The sequence below is a fragment of the Sander vitreus genome, unplaced genomic scaffold (assembly GCF_031162955.1).
Source record: "Sander vitreus isolate 19-12246 unplaced genomic scaffold, sanVit1 ctg369_0, whole genome shotgun sequence".
Taxonomy (NCBI): domain Eukaryota; kingdom Metazoa; phylum Chordata; class Actinopteri; order Perciformes; family Percidae; genus Sander; species Sander vitreus.
Genome location: NW_027595501.1, coordinates 2,491 through 23,504, shown reverse-complemented (window position 1 = coordinate 23,504; position 21,014 = coordinate 2,491). Strand labels below are relative to the sequence as shown.

The 21,014-nt window shown below is 41.9% G+C and overlaps 1 protein-coding gene across 1 annotated transcript in view; it reads right to left on the bottom strand.

The window, feature by feature from the left end:
- ltbp1 (latent transforming growth factor beta binding protein 1) overlaps positions 1-17,982 on the bottom strand; it is a gene marked incomplete at its 5' end in the record, with an annotated part of 54,881 nt that extends 36,899 nt beyond the window's left edge. The window contains 7 exons of the mRNA XM_078245083.1: positions 1,149-1,274; positions 4,291-4,416; positions 6,452-6,538; positions 9,162-9,264; positions 9,697-9,719; positions 13,751-13,924; positions 17,680-17,982. Coding sequence (XP_078101209.1) covers positions 1,149-1,274; positions 4,291-4,416; positions 6,452-6,538; positions 9,162-9,264; positions 9,697-9,719; positions 13,751-13,924; positions 17,680-17,982 — 942 coding nt within the window. The remainder of the gene's footprint in view (positions 1-1,148; positions 1,275-4,290; positions 4,417-6,451; positions 6,539-9,161; positions 9,265-9,696; positions 9,720-13,750; positions 13,925-17,679) is intronic.
- Between the last annotated feature and the right edge of the window lie 3,032 nt (positions 17,983-21,014).

Sequence of the window (21,014 nt, the reverse complement as noted above, 5' to 3'; positions counted from 1 at the left end):
GGTCAAACCATCACCAATTAAAAAGAAACTCTCTGCTGAGTTCATTGATACCTCAAATAAGACTCTACCTTGAACGGTTCAAAAGCCATATGAGGGGGGCATGGCCTAAGTACATGGGTGTAGTTAAAGTATAGGGGCCGGCTCAGTATCACATGTAGACCACACATTATAAGTTTCATGTAAATCGGATGATGTTTGTCATCTAAGGCGGATTTCCTGTTGCCAGCGGGGGGCGCTATGACCAAAAGTCCATTTTTGCCTGTAGATGTCCTCAGGCCTCTAAATGCTCAAAATGGCCACCACGCCCACACCGTTTGACGAAAAGTTTTTCTTTTAATAACTTTTCATCGTTAATGTCTTTAGATGACACAGACCGAATTTGAAGTTGATCTGATGAAATCTCTAGGAGGAGTTTATTAAGTATAGCACCTTCACTTTTAGGTGTACTTCATGTTGCCAGTAGGGGGCGCTATGACTTTGAGCCAATATCTGCCTGTAGATGTCCTCAGCGTTGGACTCTATGAATCCTGAAAAGTTTCGAGCCAACTGGACAATGTACACTCAAATTACACACACTTCCTGTTTCGATGGCGAAACACACAAAATGGGCGCCCCCGATGACGAAAAGTTTTTCTTTTAATAACTTTTCATCTTTAACGTCTTAAGATGGCACAGACCAAATTTGAAGTTGATCAGATGAAATCTGTAGGAGGAATTCCTTAAAGTACGACATGTGGAAATGGCCAAAATCGCACTAATTTCGAACTTTCAATTCAAAATGGCAGACTTCCTGTTGCGTTTAGGGTATGGCTCCAATGACGTTTTTTGTACATCTTGACATGCGTCATATGTGTACCAAGTTTTGTTAGTCTACGTTAAACGTACTGCAGGGGCTCAATTTTTGTAACTTTGTAGGGGGTGCCAACGAGCCATTTTTGTGCGCCTATTCCCGAAACCCTTGAAATACGTACATTTTCACCAGACTTGATCTGACCGCCAATTTTGGTGAGTGTTTGCATATGTTAAGCCCCTCAAAACGGCGATTCATTTGCCAGAAGAAAGGAAAGGAAAGAACAGGAAAGGAAAGGAAAGGAAAGGAATGGAATAATTCCTTCAGTTTCAATAGGGCCTTAAGGCTGGGTACGTACCAACACAAGTGGTTCCTTCTTCATCCACGAGGAATCCCTGCGCACACACACACAGAAAACTGCCCTCTGTGTTCTTGCAGCGACCGCCAAAGCACAAAGATGGGCTTTCCAAACACTCATCTACATCTGGACACACACACCAGAGCACACAACACAGGACAACATCAGTGTACAATTGAAGGGAACCCAATGCTTAACTCCTTTATGTAGCTGAAGTTGCTAACATCCATATATATAGATATCATTTGTCATATACTCTTCTCCGGGAACCATCACCTTATCGTGGTGGAGAGGTTTGTGTGTCCCTATGAACCTGAGGGCTGTGTTGTCTGGAGTTTTGTGCTCCTGGTAGGGTCTCCCAAGGCAAAGTGGTCTCAGGTGAGGGGCCAGACAAAGAATGGTTCAAAAACCCTATGAGTGACCAAGGAAGAGATGGAGTGACCCTGCCCGGAGGAAGCCCAGATGGAGGGCTCGTCAGCGAGCGTCTGGTGGCCGGGTTTGCCACGGAGCCCGGCCGGGCACAACCCGAAAAAGCTACGTGGCATCCATCTCTTCATCCCATGGGCCCACCACCTGTGGGAGGAACCGATGGGGTTGGGTGCGCTGCCACACGGGTGACAGTGAAGATCAGGGGCCCCGACGGACCAGACCCGGGCAGCAGACGCTGGCTCTGGGGACGTGGAATGTCACCTCTCTGTGTGGGAAGGAGGCGGAACTTGTGCGGGAGGTGGAGCGCTACCGGTTAGATCAGATTACCTCTATGCACAGTCTCGGTTCTGGAACCATACTCCTGGATAGGGATTGGACTCTTTTCTTCTCCGGAGTTGCCCAGGGTGTGAGGCACCGGGCGGGTGTGGGGATACTCACAAGCCCCCGGCTGAGCGCCGCTACGTTGGAGTTTACCCCGGTGGACGAGAGGGTCGCCTCCCTACGCCTGCCGGTTGTGGGGGGGAAAACTCTGACTGTTGTTTGTGCATATGCACCAAACAAGAGTTCGGAGTATTCGGCCTTCTTGGAGACCTTGAGTGGAGTCCTGCATGGGGCTCCAGTGGGGGACTCCATAGTTCTGCTGGGGGACTTTAACGCGCACGTGGGCAATGATGGAGACAGATGGAGAGGCGTGATTGGGAGGAACGGCCTCCCTGATCTAAACCAGAGTGGTTGTTGTTGGACTTCTGTGCTAGTCATGGATTGTCTATAACGAACACCATGTTCGAGCATAGGGATGCTCATAAGTGTACTTGGTACCAGAGCACCCTAGGCCAAAGGTCAATGATCGATTTTATAATCGTTTCATCTGATCTGAGGACGTATGTTTTGGACACTCGGGTGAAGAGAGGGGCGGAGCTGTCAACCGATCACCATCTGGTGGTGAGTTGGGTCAGGGGGTGGGGGAAGACTCTGGACAGCCCTGGTAAGCCCAAACGGGTAGTGCGGGTAAATTGGGAACGTCTGGAGGAGGCCCCTGTCCGACAGACTTTCAACTCACACCTCTGGCGGAGCATTTCCTGCAGCCTCTGTCGTGAAAGAGGAGCAGCGGGTGTGGAAGAAGTTTGGAGAAGACATGGAGAAGGACTTTCGGTCTGGTCCAAGGTGCTTCTGGAAAACCGTTCGCCACCTCAGGAGGGGGAAGCGGGGAACCATCCAAGCTGTGTACAATAAGGATGGGACGCTGTTGACCTCAACTGAGGAGGTAATAGGGCGGTGGAAGGAGCACTTTGAGGAACTCCTAAATCCGACTAATACACCCTCTATGGTAGGGGCAGAGCTGGAGGACGATGGGGGATTGTCGTCAACTCCAACAACTCCACAGTGGCAAAGCCCCAGGGATTGATGGGATCTGTCCAGAAATGCTTAAAGCTCTGAGTGTGGAGGGGTTGTCTTGGTTGACACGCCTCTTCAACATTGCGTGGAAGTCTGGGACGGTGCCTAAGGAGTGACAGACCGGGGTGGTGGTTCCCCTTTTCAAAAAGGGGGACCAGAGGGTGTGTGCCAATTACAGGGGTATCACACTTCTCAGCCTCCCCGGTAAAGTCTACTGCAAGGTGCTGGAAAGGAGGGTTCGGTTGATAGTCGAACCTCAGGTTGAAGAGGAACAATGTGAATTCCGTCCTGGTCGTGGAACAACGGACCAGATCTTCACTCTCGCAAGGATCCTGGAGGGAGCCTGGGAGTATGCCCAACCGGTCTACATGTGTTTTGTGGATCTGGAGAAGGCGTATGACCGGGTCCTCCGGGAGATGTTGTGGGAGGTGCTGCGGGAGTATGGGGTGAGGGGGTCCCTTCTCATCCAATCTCTGTACGACCAAAGCAAGAGCTGTGTCCGGGTTCTCGGCAGTAAGTCGGACTCGTTTCAGGTGAGAGTTGGCCTCCGCCAGGGCTGCGCTTTGTCACCAATCCTGTTTGTAGTATTTATGGACAGGATATTGAGGCGTAGTCGGGGTGGAGAGGGGTTGCTGGTTGGTGGGCTGGGGATCTCATCACTGCTTCTGCAGATGATGTGGTCCTGATGGCATCATCGGCCTGTGACCTTCAGCACTCACTGGATCGGTTCTCAGCCAAGTGTGAAGTGGCTGGGATGAGGATCAGCACCTCTAAATCGGAGGCCATGGTTCTCAGCAGGAAACCGATGGAGTGCCTTCTCCAGGTAGGGAATGAGTCCTTACCCCAAGTGAAGGAGTTCAAGTACCTTGGGGTCTTGCTCGCGAGTGAGGGGACAATGGAGCGGGAGATTGGTCGGAGAATCGGCGCAGCGGGTGTGGTATTGCATTCTATTTATCACGCCGTTGTGATTCAGAGACGAGTCCAATGCAACTCATCCATGGGTTTATCTTGAGGTGTATGACTTCTTAATGTACATTAGAAGGTCTTGAGGAAAATAATCTAAACGAGTTCCCGATAAATTGGAAATAAGCTCTGTGCCTTTTGTACACGAACAAATTCATTTCAAGTTACTGTTGTATCTTAACACAACTCGGTCATAAGACAAGCAGTCTTATGGCCTGCTGTGAGTGGTGCCCTGCTCCGTCTGCACAATACATACAAAGCTGGTTATTATTTAGGCCAACCAGCTGACATGGACATGCACAAGATGACCTTTGACCTCAATAACTGGCTGTGACCACAGGACTGGACTCCTCACCTTCACACATGGATTGGGTGTCATCCAGGTGGTATCCTTCATCACAGTGGCAGGTGTAACCCTCTGCTGTGTTGTAACAAATCCCCTGGCCACAAATATAAGGGTTGATCTGGCACTCATCCACCTCTGGGCCACAAGAAAGAGAGAGAGAGAGAGAGAGAGAGAGAGAGAGAGAGAGAGAGAGAGAGAGAGAGGAAATAGCAGCAGTTTTAGAACTAGTAATGGGTCCCACAAAATACTATGATAAGAGCCATGAGGAAGCACAACATACTATTAATGTACCACAGGTTAAGAGCTTAATAGAAAAGCACCACAAGTTCAAAACATGCACCACAAAGCAGCCTCAAAAAATTGAGTGCAGGGTGAGTGCAATGCAAAAAACTGAACAGAAAGATAATGTGATTCATTAGTTTCATTTCTTTGTTGCCAATTTACCAAAGCACACCAGTTGCCTGGTTTTCAGGTGGATTTCTGCACAGCAGGTCATGAAGACAATCTCCAAAATGAGGAACTCATCTTGTCCTCTTGCTACCGTGACAGCTTCTGCATATGTCTTGTTGTTTCAGCTCTTCGTGAATACTTGTCTAAAGATCAATTGGTCATGTTACCTGTTGAGTTAAGCATGCTCTGGCCCAGCTACTGCGCTGAATTATAAAAAAATTACAAGGAAACCTTTAGTACTAATAGTTTTTTTGTGAAGGAACCACATCACTTCACTTTGCGAGATTGGATCAACTTCATCACACCATAAGCTTGCCTTGTATTATGCCTGCAGTGGATGACCTAATCAAATTACTTTGCAATTGGATTAAGCAATAAGGAAATAGTCGTGATTTTAGTCCAGAATCAGCATACTATCATAAAGATTCAGACTTTGAAGTGATATTGCTGTGAATGTGCTCCAACTGAGTTTAGGCTATTTTGGGTAGTTGTTCCTATAATAGCTTGCAGGCATTGGGAAGGCTTCTTTTGAACATGTATCAACACTTTCTCTGGCGCATTCTCTGCTGCCAATATTACTGGAAGGCCTTCCTTTGCACAGTTGGCAGTTTACAGCCATCTGAATGGTGCAGGTATCTGTTCCATCTGCATCTCAAACTGATGTTTCACCAAGGCAATTATGCATGGCATATCCGCTTCACACATGCTTCTGGGACGCGGAGCGGCTAGTGGAATATCAAGTGTTGACTTGAATGGCCGCGATTGCTCGCAGGGGTTGGTGTGTGTCCGGAACGCAGTACAATAGGAGTTAGTTTGTTCTTGGAATATTGCCCCCCTTCCGTAATGTTTTTTTTTAACGTCTTACCTAATATGCCATTATAGGTTAGCTAGTTAGCTTGCTAATTACCAAGTTAGCAAGCAAACTAGCTAGGAGTGAAATTTTGACTATTAGATCATGGCCACTAGTTAATGGCTGACTAATGTGTTAGCGGTTATCCCGTCAGCTACAGTAGTTTCTGGCATCACCTAGGTCATGAGGACGCGTGGATGAATTCCACTGTGCTTCTTTCTGTGTGACCAAGCCTTAATGAGACGATCAGTTTTAAGAAATATTCAATCAGTATTGGACTGAGAAAACTCCATCCACTGATAAAGACCCCAAAATAGCTAATAGATAATTGGACATTGAACTGTTTTTTGTCAAACTGCTAAGAATGTATTTAAAAAATCTATACCAATGATTTCAAATGAATTGTTACAATAAAGATTAATATCAAGTCATCTTTGTGCGTCCAGCACAGAGGTATAAATTACGTATAACCCTAGCTTAGCACAAAGAGTGGAGACAGGAGGAATTAACTAGCCTAGCTTTATGAAAAGAGAAGAATTATGGCTCCCAACAACTCCAAAGCTGTCTTATTAAACAAGGCTGTTGGTATGGCAACATTTGCTAACTGTAACATTATCACAAAATGAAGGCGCCATACTGCTAAAAATATCAGCGTGAAAATACATTCCTACTGCAGAAGAGACAGAGGAAGTGCTAAGGAAGCCACCAGAAGACCAAAAATCTAAATCTGTTTGTAAATTCTTCACCTATAACTTGTGACCGTCCCTTTTAAGATTTAGTGCATACCAAGGACATGATCCCAGTGTGTGTGTGTGTGTGCGTGTGTGTGTGTGTGTGTGTGTGTGTGTGTGTGTGTGTGTTTAGTCTTACCAGCTGACTGGGTGGGGGCGATGTCCTGGCCTGCGTTAGATGGCAGGATCTCCACTGGTTCAGGTGGAGAGCTCCTCTCAACAACCTCTACCAAATCAAAAAATACACAATAAAAGACATTAATTCCATCCAGTAGATGTTTAATTAAGTCAACATGTGTTTTTTTTTCTTCTATTATTTATGGTGCAGTCTCAACAGATGAGTTTTCCATCTGCAATAGAACATGTGGATTGTACGGTCCTGCTTTCCTTCAAAAAAGTAATGCCATGCTTTCATCCTGTCACTTTTACACAAGTCATATAATTTTCTTAATTATGTTTGCATATCTTATAATCTCCCTGAACCGATGACTGCTATACTTTATTTTCTTCTGCCTGTTTATGTCTCTCTTGTAAAGACTTTCACTGCGACAATCTGTTCTCAGCTGTGTCAATAAGTATGTACAATGTGGCCTTTTCAGAGGGATTAGGGACCATTGGCCAACTTTTTCTGATTGAATGTGTTGAATGAAAGGAGGGGTGTCACCAAAATATTCAGTGTCATAATCTGAGTACCTTGAATATCCCTGCCAAATGTATGTGGCAATCTAGGGAGTGGTGGCTGAGATACCTTGCCCTGCATAAAAAACAGACAGACAGATGCAGACAAATTGACGTTGCCATCCTTCACTGATGACATGGTAACCCTAACCCATCAGCGGCAGTTTTGTGAATGGAAATGCACTGACGATGACAAAGGTTAAAGGAGAATGACCAGACTCCATCACAGGAAGTCTACAGATAGGCAAAGAAAACTACTTCAGTACTCTGCAGAAGGGCTGAATATTCCGCTTGTTGAACCTCTAAGTAGAATAGGAGACTTGGGTACCATCTTCAGCAGCTATCAGGAGAAATGTGAGGCAACAGCTGTCAGAATCACCCAAACTGAATCTTAGAAAACTGTTCTGGTTCTGGTCATGCTGATGATGATAGGGTTAAAATATGGCATAAACAGCATGCATGCAAGGTTTCGACTTAATTTGTGGTCTGTGGTGCTGCACTAACAGAATAGGGAGTAGATTGCACATATTATACCTTTAATACCATCTGATCATTACTACAGACAAGAAAATCTGCAGACTTTCCCTTAAGTTATCAGCTAACGCTAGCGCTAGCTAGGTAGCTTGACTGAACAAGAAATTTTTAGCCAACCAAATTTTCCAGTTAACTTTGATGAAGAGAGAACACACAGTGCGAGGGTCAAAGTTTGAGATGAAAACACGGACAACATCCAAAAACAAGTTGAGGTCTATTGTAATGTCCCCAGTGTTAGCATGATTAGCAAGTAATAAGCCTCTGGCCTGATTGACAGGTCCTAAAGCATCCCCTGCTTTATCCTCTATTTTAGAATAAATGGGACCATCATTTACAAAATGAACATCATGCTGTATTGAAGAAGACTTCAAACTAGCGATTGAGTCCTTAAACTTATTATGAAAATGTTTATTGAGGTAATAAATCCAGTGAGAAGTAGACCCATTTTCTCATAGACTTCTATAGAAACAGACTTCTTTTTTATAAACAGCGGAGTCTCCCCCTGCTGGAAGTTAGAGAGAATGCAGCTTTAAGGGGCTTCAGCATTGGCTTCACTTTTCAGACCCGGAAGCTTCGTCCAACATTTTTACAGTCTATGGTCACAATCAAGCATGCATCACCTGTTTCATGTTTCTACAAATCGGTTTCCACATCTTAATCTCCAGAGGGAGCACTTTCAGGATGAAGTTTAACTAGACAGTGCATTATGAACAGCTGATACATTTACAGAAACATAGGGACTGTGTTTGGTAGCAGGGTGGTAAATCTAATGGAGGGCCCAATGAGTGTTTTTCACTGTACATCATTACATATGCTCATAAGAAAAACAACCCATCATGAATATTGTCTGTGGTGGGATGTTGTTGAATGTCAGTTACATATTCAGAGGAAAATGGAAATGTTAAGTCTAATATATATATACATAAATTCTAGGTGCTCTGTTTTTGCCTGTATAACCGCTGCACACACATCTTCTGCACTGAAAATGTATCTCCCTTGTGGCTGCTAAATGGATGACAGAAACATTAGATTTTCTGTTGTTTGAACAGTTTAGTATAAGTTTACACTGATATGCGTGATAGTTAACAATCCTATAAGTTATATAAATCTATGATCGTATAAGAATCAATCTGGCTTTATCTTTTATAGAGGCCTAGAAAGTAGAGAGGCCTCCAGAAAATTGGCAGCTCCATCGGTAAAGGAGCTCTGCTGTTCTGAAAGCATGGCTGTGGCTTGAAATGATAAAACACTAGAAGAAGATATACAAATGGCAGTACTAAAAAAATGAATGAATGAATATATGAATTACGACTTCTTTTAATGCCGGTGTAAAGATTACATTTTAGGACTTCTCAGATTAATGTTATCAGCAGTGGACTCCTCTGTACTCTCAGCAGTCTGAGCTGCACTTCGTCCTTAGCTATACATTCTCACACTTAAGCACAAATTAGCATGCGTTTTATTGTTTCAAGTGTTTTTCTCAAATGTTTTGCTAAAATTATAAGTGTGCTAATGTTAACATTACAGCACAGCTGGACCTGACAAACTATAAAGTGCTCTGAGCTTGATAAGCAGTGTCTGAGATGTCCTAAACTGCCCACCGTAGCACAACGTTTTAAGGGAAGTGAAGCAGACACCTGGGTAGGCTGCCTCGATCTTGACAGTAGATACACCCGGAGATAGCTGGGGCAGGATAGGTTCAACTAGTGGCCTATCGCTAACCACAGGAACTACCAGCTCCTTCGAAGACAAGACACAGACAAGAATTCCAGATGGACAAGGTCCATTATTTCAGCTCTGTACACTGCTTCTATCATGCAATACAGGCGTTGCTATGAAGCATTAGCATTAGCATTCAGCTTGCATGACAACTGACTGCAGTTTAAAAACAGGGCAAAAATAAACAGCTCAGCGAGCAAGCCAGAGAGCAAAAGATACCTGCCACTTCTGCATAGACTTCTGTCTGGAACTTATTTAGGACAGTGTCAAGGATTTCTATGTAGTTTATGTATACATAAACACATTAAAGCTTTACACACTGCTCAGTGTTGACCAGCTCAAAGTCATGCAGTGATGTTGCTGACTTCATGCAAATGTGATTGTGCAACTCTTCAGTGTCTGCGTACATGCAAACTCCTACTACATCTTTACTCTCTGAAGCGCCCAACCTACCTCATCTGGTGCAGCTGTTGCTACTGAACACAGAAAAAAGAACAAAGTTTTAATTTTGTGACATAATTATGTAACTATCTCTAGTAGTTAACTTTATCAGTTTATCATCTTGTGTGGGGATTTCCCCACAATGTCCATACCTACACATCTGATATGAACACAGCTTATGTGTGCAGGTTAGAGTTTTATTAAATGATCGTGAGAAGACAGTTTACAAAATAAAATAAAAACTAATCCTAAAATAATAATTATTCTGTGACCACAAGAAAAAGCAATTCTTCTCAGCTATGTGAAACACCTTCAAAGCTAATGACCATTTCTTTCCCATTGTTATCCCTTTACTAAATGCCATATCATTATTCACAGACCAAGGTTTCCAAGGTTTAGACCACATTCTTAGGTCTAAAATATAACACCAGAGAAGCTTAGCAGCATGTTGGACTGGGTCTGGCTTTGGCTAAGATGTTGCAGAGTTTCTCCTTTCTGTTGTGGCTGACCCTGACCCTGAATACTAACAGGAGGGGGAAGCTCCTCTCCATCTCTCAGCAACGTTTACTCTCTCTCTCTCTTCTGACGGGATGTGGCCTGGGCTGTGTTTGAAGGGAATGTGAAGTGAGTCAAAGCACTTCAATCTTCGTCATCTACAAACAAGTATAACATGGGGAATGTTGAAGATTTGGGTCCCTAATCACACGAAAGACAGATCATGGATCAGGGTTTCTAGTGTTACTTGGGAGCTGTCATTTGAGATTTCAAGTGAGATTGCTGTTCACTCCACAGTGTAGACATTTGTCACCAGTGGCGGTTCTACATTGAATCAAACCCCGGGCGAGACCCCCTTAAAAAAAACACAAAAAAACACACAATTGCAGAATTTTGCAGAATTACTATATTATAGTGTATATTTATTTTAAGTTCTGATAACTTATACTGTCATATTGTGTGCAGAATTGTGTTCATTGTCTTTTGAAAAGGTTGGAGGTGGAGATTGTGCACCTTAAAAAGTGTTTCCTGTTGTAATTGCAATAGTTAAATAACTGGATTCTCTTAAGTGTGTTTTTCAATTGTTCTAATGAAGGATTTGTGCAACTGAGAAATATAATTTTCTCTTTAACTTATGTTGTTATAATAATATATACAAAAATATATACAATCAGATATATAAAAAATGTAACAAGAGCAGAGATAGAGCAATATAAAATATTAAGAATAATATGCAAATAAAATATAGAATAAATAGAACAAATAGAACAAATCCTTCATCACACAAATGTGAAAACACACTAAAGAGAATCTAATTATTACACTATAGCATTAAGAACAGAAAACACAAACTAAAACTAAAACCTGACCTTTCTGGCCTTCCTTGATGCAAAATCATCAATGATGTCATCGTATGAAATCTGCTCCCCTATTGAGTGATTGGTACTGACGGAAAGGCCAGTGATCCGTTCCTGGGACATGGTTGACCTCAGGTATGACTTGATCAACTTTAGTTTTGAAAAGCTCCTCTCTGCTTGAGCCACAGTGACTGGCAGAGGAAGTGCAATCCTCAGAGCAGTCCAAAAGTTGGGGTAGATCTCTGATAGATCCTTATCATCCCCCGTCCTCCCCCTTGTCCGGACCGTTCCATTAGGGAGACCAAGCAACATAGGTGCCGATTTATTTATTTATTTACATGGGTGCTCATGGGCGCACGCCCTTTAAAAAAAAAGTAGTCCAAAAATGTTTGCATTTCAGATGGCCGACACGAACACACAAGCCTATCAACTCGATAATAAAGCCGTGAAGTCTTTCAACTCAGGATAGGATTGGAGACGAAAAGTTTAACTGACACATAACCATGATCAGCTTCGTGGGTGCTCAGTATTAGTGGAGCACCAACGGTATCAGCGCCTATGCCCAGCAACCCATTCGACCCGGAGGTCAACTGTCCCCCGCTCCCCCTTCTCACAGCTTCTCTGTGCAGTGTGCACGGTACCTTCTCAGCAAGCAGGGGCGCCAATTTGCCAATTCCCCACACGGTTAAATGATAGATAATACAGTAGAAAACCGCTTTGAGGATTTTTTTTAAGTGCTCGTGCCACCCCCCATGTGTCATGAAAAAATGCCGCCCCGGGCTGCTGCCCGCTTCGCCCATGCCAAAGAACACTACTGTTTGTCACTGGGACTCTGGCAGTGTGAGGCTGATAAATTAAGACCACAGAGAGTTAGTGGTGGTTGGGGGGAGCTTACTTCTTAATCATTCATTAAAGAAAAGCACAGAAATGCATTACACACGTCTCCTTCAGCATCCCCTATGCCTAATGCAATCCATCAAAGGTGCTGATTTCTTTGACAGGGCATTGACTTCAGACATGTAAATATTAATGTCTCGGTAACTCCAGCTGTTGAAGGGCAAATTCTGTAATTGTCAGAATGAGACTGTGGCTTTCCACTCAGGGGGCATGCTCCGCTGAAAGACGTCCAGCTGAAAGGTGATGATGCCTCCTCATGATCAACCTAAATCAAATGTGTGTCTTATGCTAGCAACAGGCCATATGAATCCATCCACTTCTTCAAATGCAACAAATCACCTAAATGGAACCCAACGGAAACTGTTGTAGTGATTTCTTGATTAATCAATTGACAGAAAACATATCACAAACCATTGATAATCAATGTATAGTTTAAAAGTATTTCTACCAGAGTCCTAATGTATTGTGAGATACTATAGTCACACATAACCAAGTCAACAGCAAAATGTCATCATGGCTACCAGAGAATACAGACTCAGTTGCTTACCAGAAAACAAAATGAAATAGAAAACAATAATTGTAGAGTTTAGTTTGGTGTGCATTATTCAGTCGAACCTCTTTGCATTTTGGCATTGGACTTTTAGTTCACAGCCAGTGTGCAATAGATTTAGATAATTAATCAAGCAAAGATGCCCAACATTTGCTGATTCTTGCTTCTCAAATGTGAGAATTTGTTTGCTTTTGTCCGTTTTATATACTTGAAAACTGAATATTATTGGCTTTTGCTGGTTACACAAAACAAGCAGTTTAAAAACGTCACATCATCATTATTATCATCTCATCTACAGCTTGTATAAAATACTGCTATGTTGCTTATTAAAACAGAAAGGAGAATATCACACAGTCTTTATATTGGCAGCTTACCGCTTGCATCATTGATGGTGAACTTTTATTATGAGTTGGTCTGAAAGGAAATGTAAAGTTTTTGACATTCCAAACACAGAGATGGATTTACTTGATATATATATATATATATATATATATATATATATATATATATATATATATATATATATATATATATATATATATATATACAGAAATAAAATCCAAAAGTCTAGACTGAAGGCCAGAGGACACAGCTTTTGCAGTGTGGTCCCCCAAGTAATATAGTTATATAACTTACTGTAAATATTAGAAAGAATATGTCTGCGAAGTTGAGCAGTTCAGGTATCTTGGGATCCTATTCACAAGTCATGATAAAAAACACGTGAGATTGACAGCCTGTTAGTGTCAGCTGCTGTGATGCAAGCTTGACTGTTTAAGATAGCTATCTGCAGGAGTTGCCAAACATGATAACGAGTGAGGAGTTCAAGAGTTGCAGATGGCTGTGGTTTTGAGCCGCAGATCCGTTTCTTTAACAGGAACCAATAGATGTGGTTCGGTCAACTGGTCTGCCTCCTGGCCACCTTCCTTTATACTGTACATGTTTTGGGCATGATACTTGTGGGAGAGACGTTGGTGCACACTGAAGGGACTACATTTCCCAGCTGGACTAGGAATTCTTGGGGATACCCGGGAGAAGGGTGAAAAGATGTTTGGGCTGCTTGTCTCACTCTGGTACCACTGCAACCTTGACTAGGACTAAGTGTCTTAAAAATGGATAAATACAGGTCCGTCATAATGTTTATCTTATTAAACTGCACAAAAGTTATTATTTGTGATTTGATTTCAATAACCTGTATTTCAAACACTCAACAATAATATGTGTTTGATATGTGTACATGCACTAGTGATGAAACATGGTTTAGACTCACCTGGTATAATCTCTTCTGGTTTCCCAAAAGCCTCCACTGGTCTCTCTGGTGTTGGTAGGGGTTGGAGGGGTAGAGGCTCAATGGGTGCCTGGTGAACGGTGACTGGCTTATTGACAGGCGGATTTGGTAGAACTGTGTAGCCCATTCCACCGGGACAGATGTCTTTGAACTTAGCTACATAATAAAAAATACAAGTGCTATCATACAAGTGAAAATAAGAAGTGAAAATAATTACAAAAATGCATTGGAACCCTCACACACACCACAACCCTTCCCATCACTGCTGTGGTACTCTGTGACTGTCATTGCTTTTGTGTTCCTCCATCTCTGCCCCTGTCTAAACACTAAACAGACATTTTTTTTCCTGCCATTTAAAGAAGTTTTAATAACTTCATATGACCTCTGACGGTCGACAAATCATGCAACTCTGATTTTGACTTATTTCACTCTTTCTTACCAGCTGAAATCTAAAGCAGTGACAGTGACTTCAGTCCCCCCGAGAGTTCATCTTCACTGTAGTTCATAGCCGAGATAAAGGCATATACGATATAGGCAAAGTGGTAGAGTGGATAACTCTTAAAACTTGTGAAGGTAGAATGAAGCTCTAACAACACATGTGTTAGTGTCTATTATAGTAATGAATCAGTGATACAATATTCTAAAGATTATGCATTAGCTGATTGCTGACAAGGGTGTAGGTTTTGTTTCAACATATAAGAGGGGGGTCCTCATCCTGCATCAAACAATTAATTTCCTGCAGTCTGGTGAATTTGTATACATCAATTTATGGTGGAAATGGAACGAATGTAAAGGAAAACACAAAGTTCTGCTGTGCATCATGTTATTCAAACAGACACAGAACCCTGTTTGGGACTCTCTTTAGATGAAACAAAGTTTAGAGAAGCTGCTGTATGCTGCACATCGGAGGTGGAAAACCAAAACTAAAAACACTTCTGATCAGCCATTGTGTGGCTTAATGTTCTCACAAAAAAAAAACTTAACATAAGGCAAAGCACCTGGGGCACAACAGCCTGGATTGTCTTGGGCTCTAGTATTAAGCCTTCTTTACTGCGCTGTTTCTGATTCATCCATGAACATACACTCAAGCAATCATATCGTTGCATTTAAAGGAGGCAGGAACAAAGCAAACAAACACCAATAGAAACTACTTCACATCCAGTGGTAACATGAGGGAGAACACTTTGTAGAGCCGATGCAATTAATATCAAATTAGTGGTGGGGACAATTGTAGGTATCAGACAAGTGGTAGGGACATATTCCGACCGTCCCTACCATAAATCATGCCAATGATTGCTGGAAACAACTTGCATTGCTGCGATGATGCAGAGAACCATTTTGATCTGATCAATAATACTGCTACCAGCCCTTGCAATCATAATTACATGTTCGCAAATCTTTGAGAACTGGTAAGTAAAGAAACCTGAAGAATCTAAAAAAACAATAGTTTCTACTTGAAGTATGTCTAAACGCATCCCAGAATGTGTTAGTAGTTCAGGCTATGACAGAGACAAGGCTTATGCTTGTTCCAAGACTAAATGTCCTTGCGTAGCAAAATGCTTGGCTTGTTGTCATCAATGGTACAATATTTTGGTGTAGTGTAAACATAAGGAGGCAGCAAACCTCTTCTGCACTGAGAGCCAAATCAATATGAAGACCATTCATGCTATGAAAAACACTTAACGCTGGTAAAGAAAGTAAAAGGTCAGTGGTACAAGGTGCATCGTATGATTCTAATTACCATCATTAAGATTTACATTAACTTGCAATCTATCTAATTAGATCTATTTAAATAACATCATGTAATAAAGGGGATGACTTTGATTATCTTGATAAGAAAGAACAAGTGTCTGAAATTCTTGAATGGGAATAATTAAGTTCTGACTCCTAAGTAAGTTCAACTTTACTCATCAACAAATTGTGAAAAATTGTGCTTATTTCTCTATATGCACTGTCATGTCACATTTGACAATGACATAATGCATCAGCACAGCAGAAGATAAACTGCATACTTCATTTTCCAACTAAATCTCCACACACTGCACAAAACATACTGCTGACAAAACATGAGGTTTAAAGGTGACAAGTGTCTGCCACAACAAAACATTTAAAATAGCCTTACAATGCACAGGCATCTCATCCAACTAACTGCAACTACCAGAAACAAACAATAATTGCCGGAATAAACTGGAAATGAAAATTGAAAATTTGGTGGAAATTAAATAAAACAAACAGGACAGTAACAAAAGTGGGTCCTATAATGGCTACTGCAAAAGGCCTTGCTAAGGTAATCTAAAAAGAAATCTTAAGGAAACAATTCAGCCAGGCTGTGAAAAACATGCAGACAGGAAGTATCAGTGATAAACGAATGGGACACAAATCTAATCTTTTTCCAATTTGTTTCTGATTTTTTGTCTTTTATTGAAATTCATAATCCTAAAATATGTGAAGTACATCTTGCTGTTGTAATAAATACTGGCCTGTCCAAGAATCACCACTTTAATGTGGTGGAGAGGTTTGCGTGTCCCTTTGACCCTGTGTTATCAGGAGCAATAGCTCCTGGTAGGGTCTCCCAAGTCTCAGGTCTCCTGGCACTGCAGACTGGTTCTAGGGATGTGGAACATCACCTCTCTGGCTGTAGAAGGTAATGTGAGTTTGCCCATCCATTCTACATTTACAATGCTGATTGATTTCAACATCCATGTTTTAAAGTTATGTTAAAGTTTATTACATATTACTGTCTTGAGATGAATGATGATTATGTTACACTAAAGGTTTTGCAGGTTTCTAACATAGGTCTTCATGGATACTTTAACGTGAAGAAGATGGGAGTCCTAATTCTGCGGGCAATTCTTTCTATATCACGTCTTTTCATAATTCTAAACATATTTACATTTAATTAGAAACTCGTACTTCAAATATTTCTGTATATCAGGACATCTTGTCTTCATAGTGCAGAGTGCATCAGCCAGATTTAGATTCACCTAGTTGTGCTACAATAATCTACAAAATACATAGTGAATGACAGTGGTGTGTAGGTGGAGTCTGCAGCCATGCTGTTGGCTCTATGAGGCTGTACTTGGGAAGAGCAGTGCTTTCAGCTAAATAAATACTACATGCTTACAGGGAGAATGCTACCATGCTGATGATTAACAGGTAATGTTTACCGTGTTCACCATCTTAGTTTATAATGTTAGCATGCTAACATTTGCTAATTAGCACTAAACAAGAAGTACAGAGCTTGATGGTAATGCCAGTTTCGCAGGTATTTGGTCATAAACCAAAGTATTGGTCAAAATAAAATGTTGACCCGATTATGTCGCTAGATGAAAACTCGGAGGATCACTAGTGATTACAATTCATCCAGAGGGGGGACATGAATGTCTGTATCAAATCTGATTGACCATTCAATAGTTGTCAAAATATTTGACTCAAAACCACAAATATCAACTATGTGGTATCTCTAGATCAAAGTCAAGGGATCATCATTTGGGAACCATGGATATCTGTACAATATTTTGTGCCGATCCATCTAGTCGTCGTTGACATATTTCACTCATGTGATTGGACCGAATAACAGACCAACATTTCCTTCTCTGGAGCCACAGCGCCAGCGTGCCATAAAAAGTACTTGCTCTATGCTCTAGAAATCTGGTACTCAGTTCGTCTACTCTCATTGCTTGTTAATTCTAGCAGGAACAGAGTCTTGCAGCACACTGGACCACTGGGCAGAACTGAGTGACTATGTGCGTTGCATTGAGGTACAAAACTTTGCTGATTTTCAAGACCAAACTTAATTGCAACATTGAATGGTGTTTGTCATTATCTTCTTATCATACAAGTGAGAAAAGAACATTTAGGGCCTTTAGTCCCTATTGAGGTTAAATGTCTAACGTGGCTGGGGGCCTTACCTGTTCCTTGAGGAGGGCATTTGTCACAATGAGGGCCCCAGGCTTTGCCAACACTACAGCAGCAGAGCTGTTTGCTCAGTTGGGTAGACACTGGGTGCAAACACTGCCTCCCTGAGCTGACCAAACGGAAGCAAGACCCCTTCTCCTCTTGGATGGCAGGCGTGTTGGCTAAAGAGGAGCGCACAAGGAGCAGGAGGGGGGAGGGTTGAGGAAGTGGTGCACCAGAGGATAGGAGACATACATGGGAGAAAGAGAGAACAAAGTAGAGAAATAAAGAGGTCCCCTTCACCAAAGCATCCTTCCCTTCTCACCTGAACAAACTGCTGCCACAAACACAAACATATCTCTAAAACAACCCCAGTGCATAGAGAAAAAATACATATTTACAATGAGAAATCTGGCAACCACATTTTGTGGTGGCAAAGACAACTACATTTAAACAATAAAAGCCAAACACAAAACACATGCAAAGCACAGACAACATGTAGGGAAAACATTTTTTAATGCCAATGCTTCATGCACCCACAAAGTCAAGCGCTGGCTCAGATGAAGGCATGCAGGGGAGTATCTAACTGGGATAATAATGGGAAATAATGGCCTCCAAAAGAAACCAAGAATGTTCAGTTCAAATGTTCCTTTTTGCCAGAGACATTAACTGAAGTAAATCATTTTTAATTACTGGTGAAATACTTGACCTATTCTCCCAACAAATAATCAGATTTCAAAATGTAACAACAACACAGTTTATTTGTCACTTGATAATCTACCTTGCAGTTTACTCAATTAAGAGCCCATCAGAGGATTCTACCCGGGTTGTAGTATGTGTTTTGCTTCTTAGATGATCACAGTACTGGCTTGCCGTGTTCACTCAAATAGTCCATAAAAATTGTAGACTCTCAACAAAAACCAACTGGAGATTCACCAGACTTTCCTAATGCACCAAAACACATCAACAAAATGTTAATTTTGAAAACGTTCAAAATTCCAGGTGTGAAACCTCCCCCGGACCACGGTCTGGACCAAACAGCCGAAACTCTGTCTGACCAAAAGAGGTAGTCTCAGTCCAGATCAAACTGACCATGGTCTGGTTTGTTTCTAGTGTGAAAGCATTTTTTTGGGAGTTTTTGCCCAAATACAGTAGGATCTGGCAGGCTATCGTCGTATTATAAGAGAAGCATAGCTCCTTTAGGGAACAGCTCAGTGCTTAATGTGTACATGAGAGAGAGAGTGACGGTGTCAGCGCTCAGAGCAGACAGCTGTCGGCTCTCACAGCTGACAATACATCAGCATTTTACTTGTTGTAGTAAATTGACCGTGTATCTTTTGGTTATTCAATTTTACTTTTAATAATGGGTAATAAAAAACAAAAAAGATTAATGGTTGTTTATTCTTAAAACTACTAAATTTGAAAATTGAAATACACGGAATTTTTACCTTTTCGTGATCAAAAGTGACGAACGGAATTTAAAAAAATTCTTTGATTTTCATTGTCTATTTCACATAACAAAAAATATTTGTATTCATATTCTGACAACAGATGTTGTTGTAAACAACAGATGTTGGTGTTTACAAGGCAACGGCGCCAGCCAGTGGACCAGTGCTCCTTCAGCCCAGGTTTAAATGGCTTTGGAACCCTACTCTTATGTGAATTCACATTAGACAAGGCCAAACAAGGCCATGTTAGAACTTTTAGGTAAAGCGTTAAGAATGTCGGAGACAAACTTTACAATTTGTGAAAGATTTATTATATTTATGAGAATGCAATAAAGGGAGATTACACTGTTTTTTTCACATAGAGCTTATTGGGCCAGGTCATTATACCTACACTTGTCAAATAAGGACTACATTATCCCAGAGATGCTAAAGAATCTTAAAAACACAGTTTCAGAGTTGTGAAAGCTTTACTCTATTGTGAAAATGCAGAATGTAGACCACATTGGACCAGGTCCAGATCAAAACCCACTATATCTAGACTAGCGCTGAAACCACCAAGACTCTTCCTTACAGTAGGACATCTGGCCAAAATGAGTAAATGGGCAAGAAGGGCCCTTGTCAGGCTGGCAACCAAGAAATCAATGGCCTCTCACTGCTGAGTTTGTCTGCAGAAATGGGACGAGCTGCCAGAAGGAAAACTATCCCTGTAGCACTCTGCTATTCTGGCTTCCATGTCAGTAAAAGGCACATGACAGCCAACCTGGAGTTTACCTAACTGCGCTTAATGTGAAAACATGAGAAAAATGTTTCTGTGGTTGGATGAGACAAAAAGTCAGCTCTTTGGTCTTAATACTGTGCACAACATTTGCCAAGCAACATCATGGTGGTTGCAGCATCATAGGTATGCTTCTCATCATCAGGGAGTTGATGCCTGTTTAGGATTTAGGTAAACAGGGAAAAAACAACAATACAGAAAAGTCCTTACATCTCAAACCCCCTCCCCCCACACCAATCCAAAGTCAGAATCAGGTGGGCTGCATCTGACAATTTGTTGAACTTGTCAATAAATATCCAAACCAATACAGGCAGCGAACGGCCAGGTGTCTGTGAGAAAGTACACAGGATTTGAACTTCTCTCTTGAGCGCTTTTTTAACTCACTCATCAAGTGTACAACATGGAGTGCTATACAACGAATGCCATCCAGGAGAGTGTGCACTGCTATCCAGAATTCTTGGAGAGAGATCGGGGAGGCAGTAGGACACTATGACAGCAGACTTCTCGCCCTGCCTTTAAGTGTAGCAATTTATAAACACTTTTGCTCCTAGACGTGAGCAACATGTCATAAGACCTAGTCCATTTTAAGGATATCTTGCTTATTCAGTTAGCATAGTGAGTGATATTCACACCCAGCTGAGCCAGGAGCAACTGTGACCACTCAAGTGGTGCTGCCAGAGGCTCTTCCACTGGACAACGTGGCGAGGTAAGATGTGTTGTTTACCTTGTTGACATGTTGGAGTTATGGTCCAATATTTACCGGGTTTTTACCACGTCTCTGGTCATGCAACTGTTTAGAAAGATGAAGAGTTTTTTTAGGTTGGGTAGAATGAGTCTGTCTCTGTTCATCCAGTTGGTGTGGTTGCTGTTACCATGGCTGCAGCACGTTGGTTTGGTGTGTTTGCGTTTCATGTCTGGCAACCCCGGTGTCAAAATGGGCAAAAACACACCAGAACAGACTTTTGGGACCAGAATGGAAATTTCCAAGGAGAAAATACTTGCTTTAGCATTGTTATCAGAGAAGATAGTATTTCAACTTAGCATGTTTGCTTAATATCTGGTGACATACTATGGTCATTTATTGATTTAATACAGTAAATATTAGGGGTGGAACGGTACATGTATT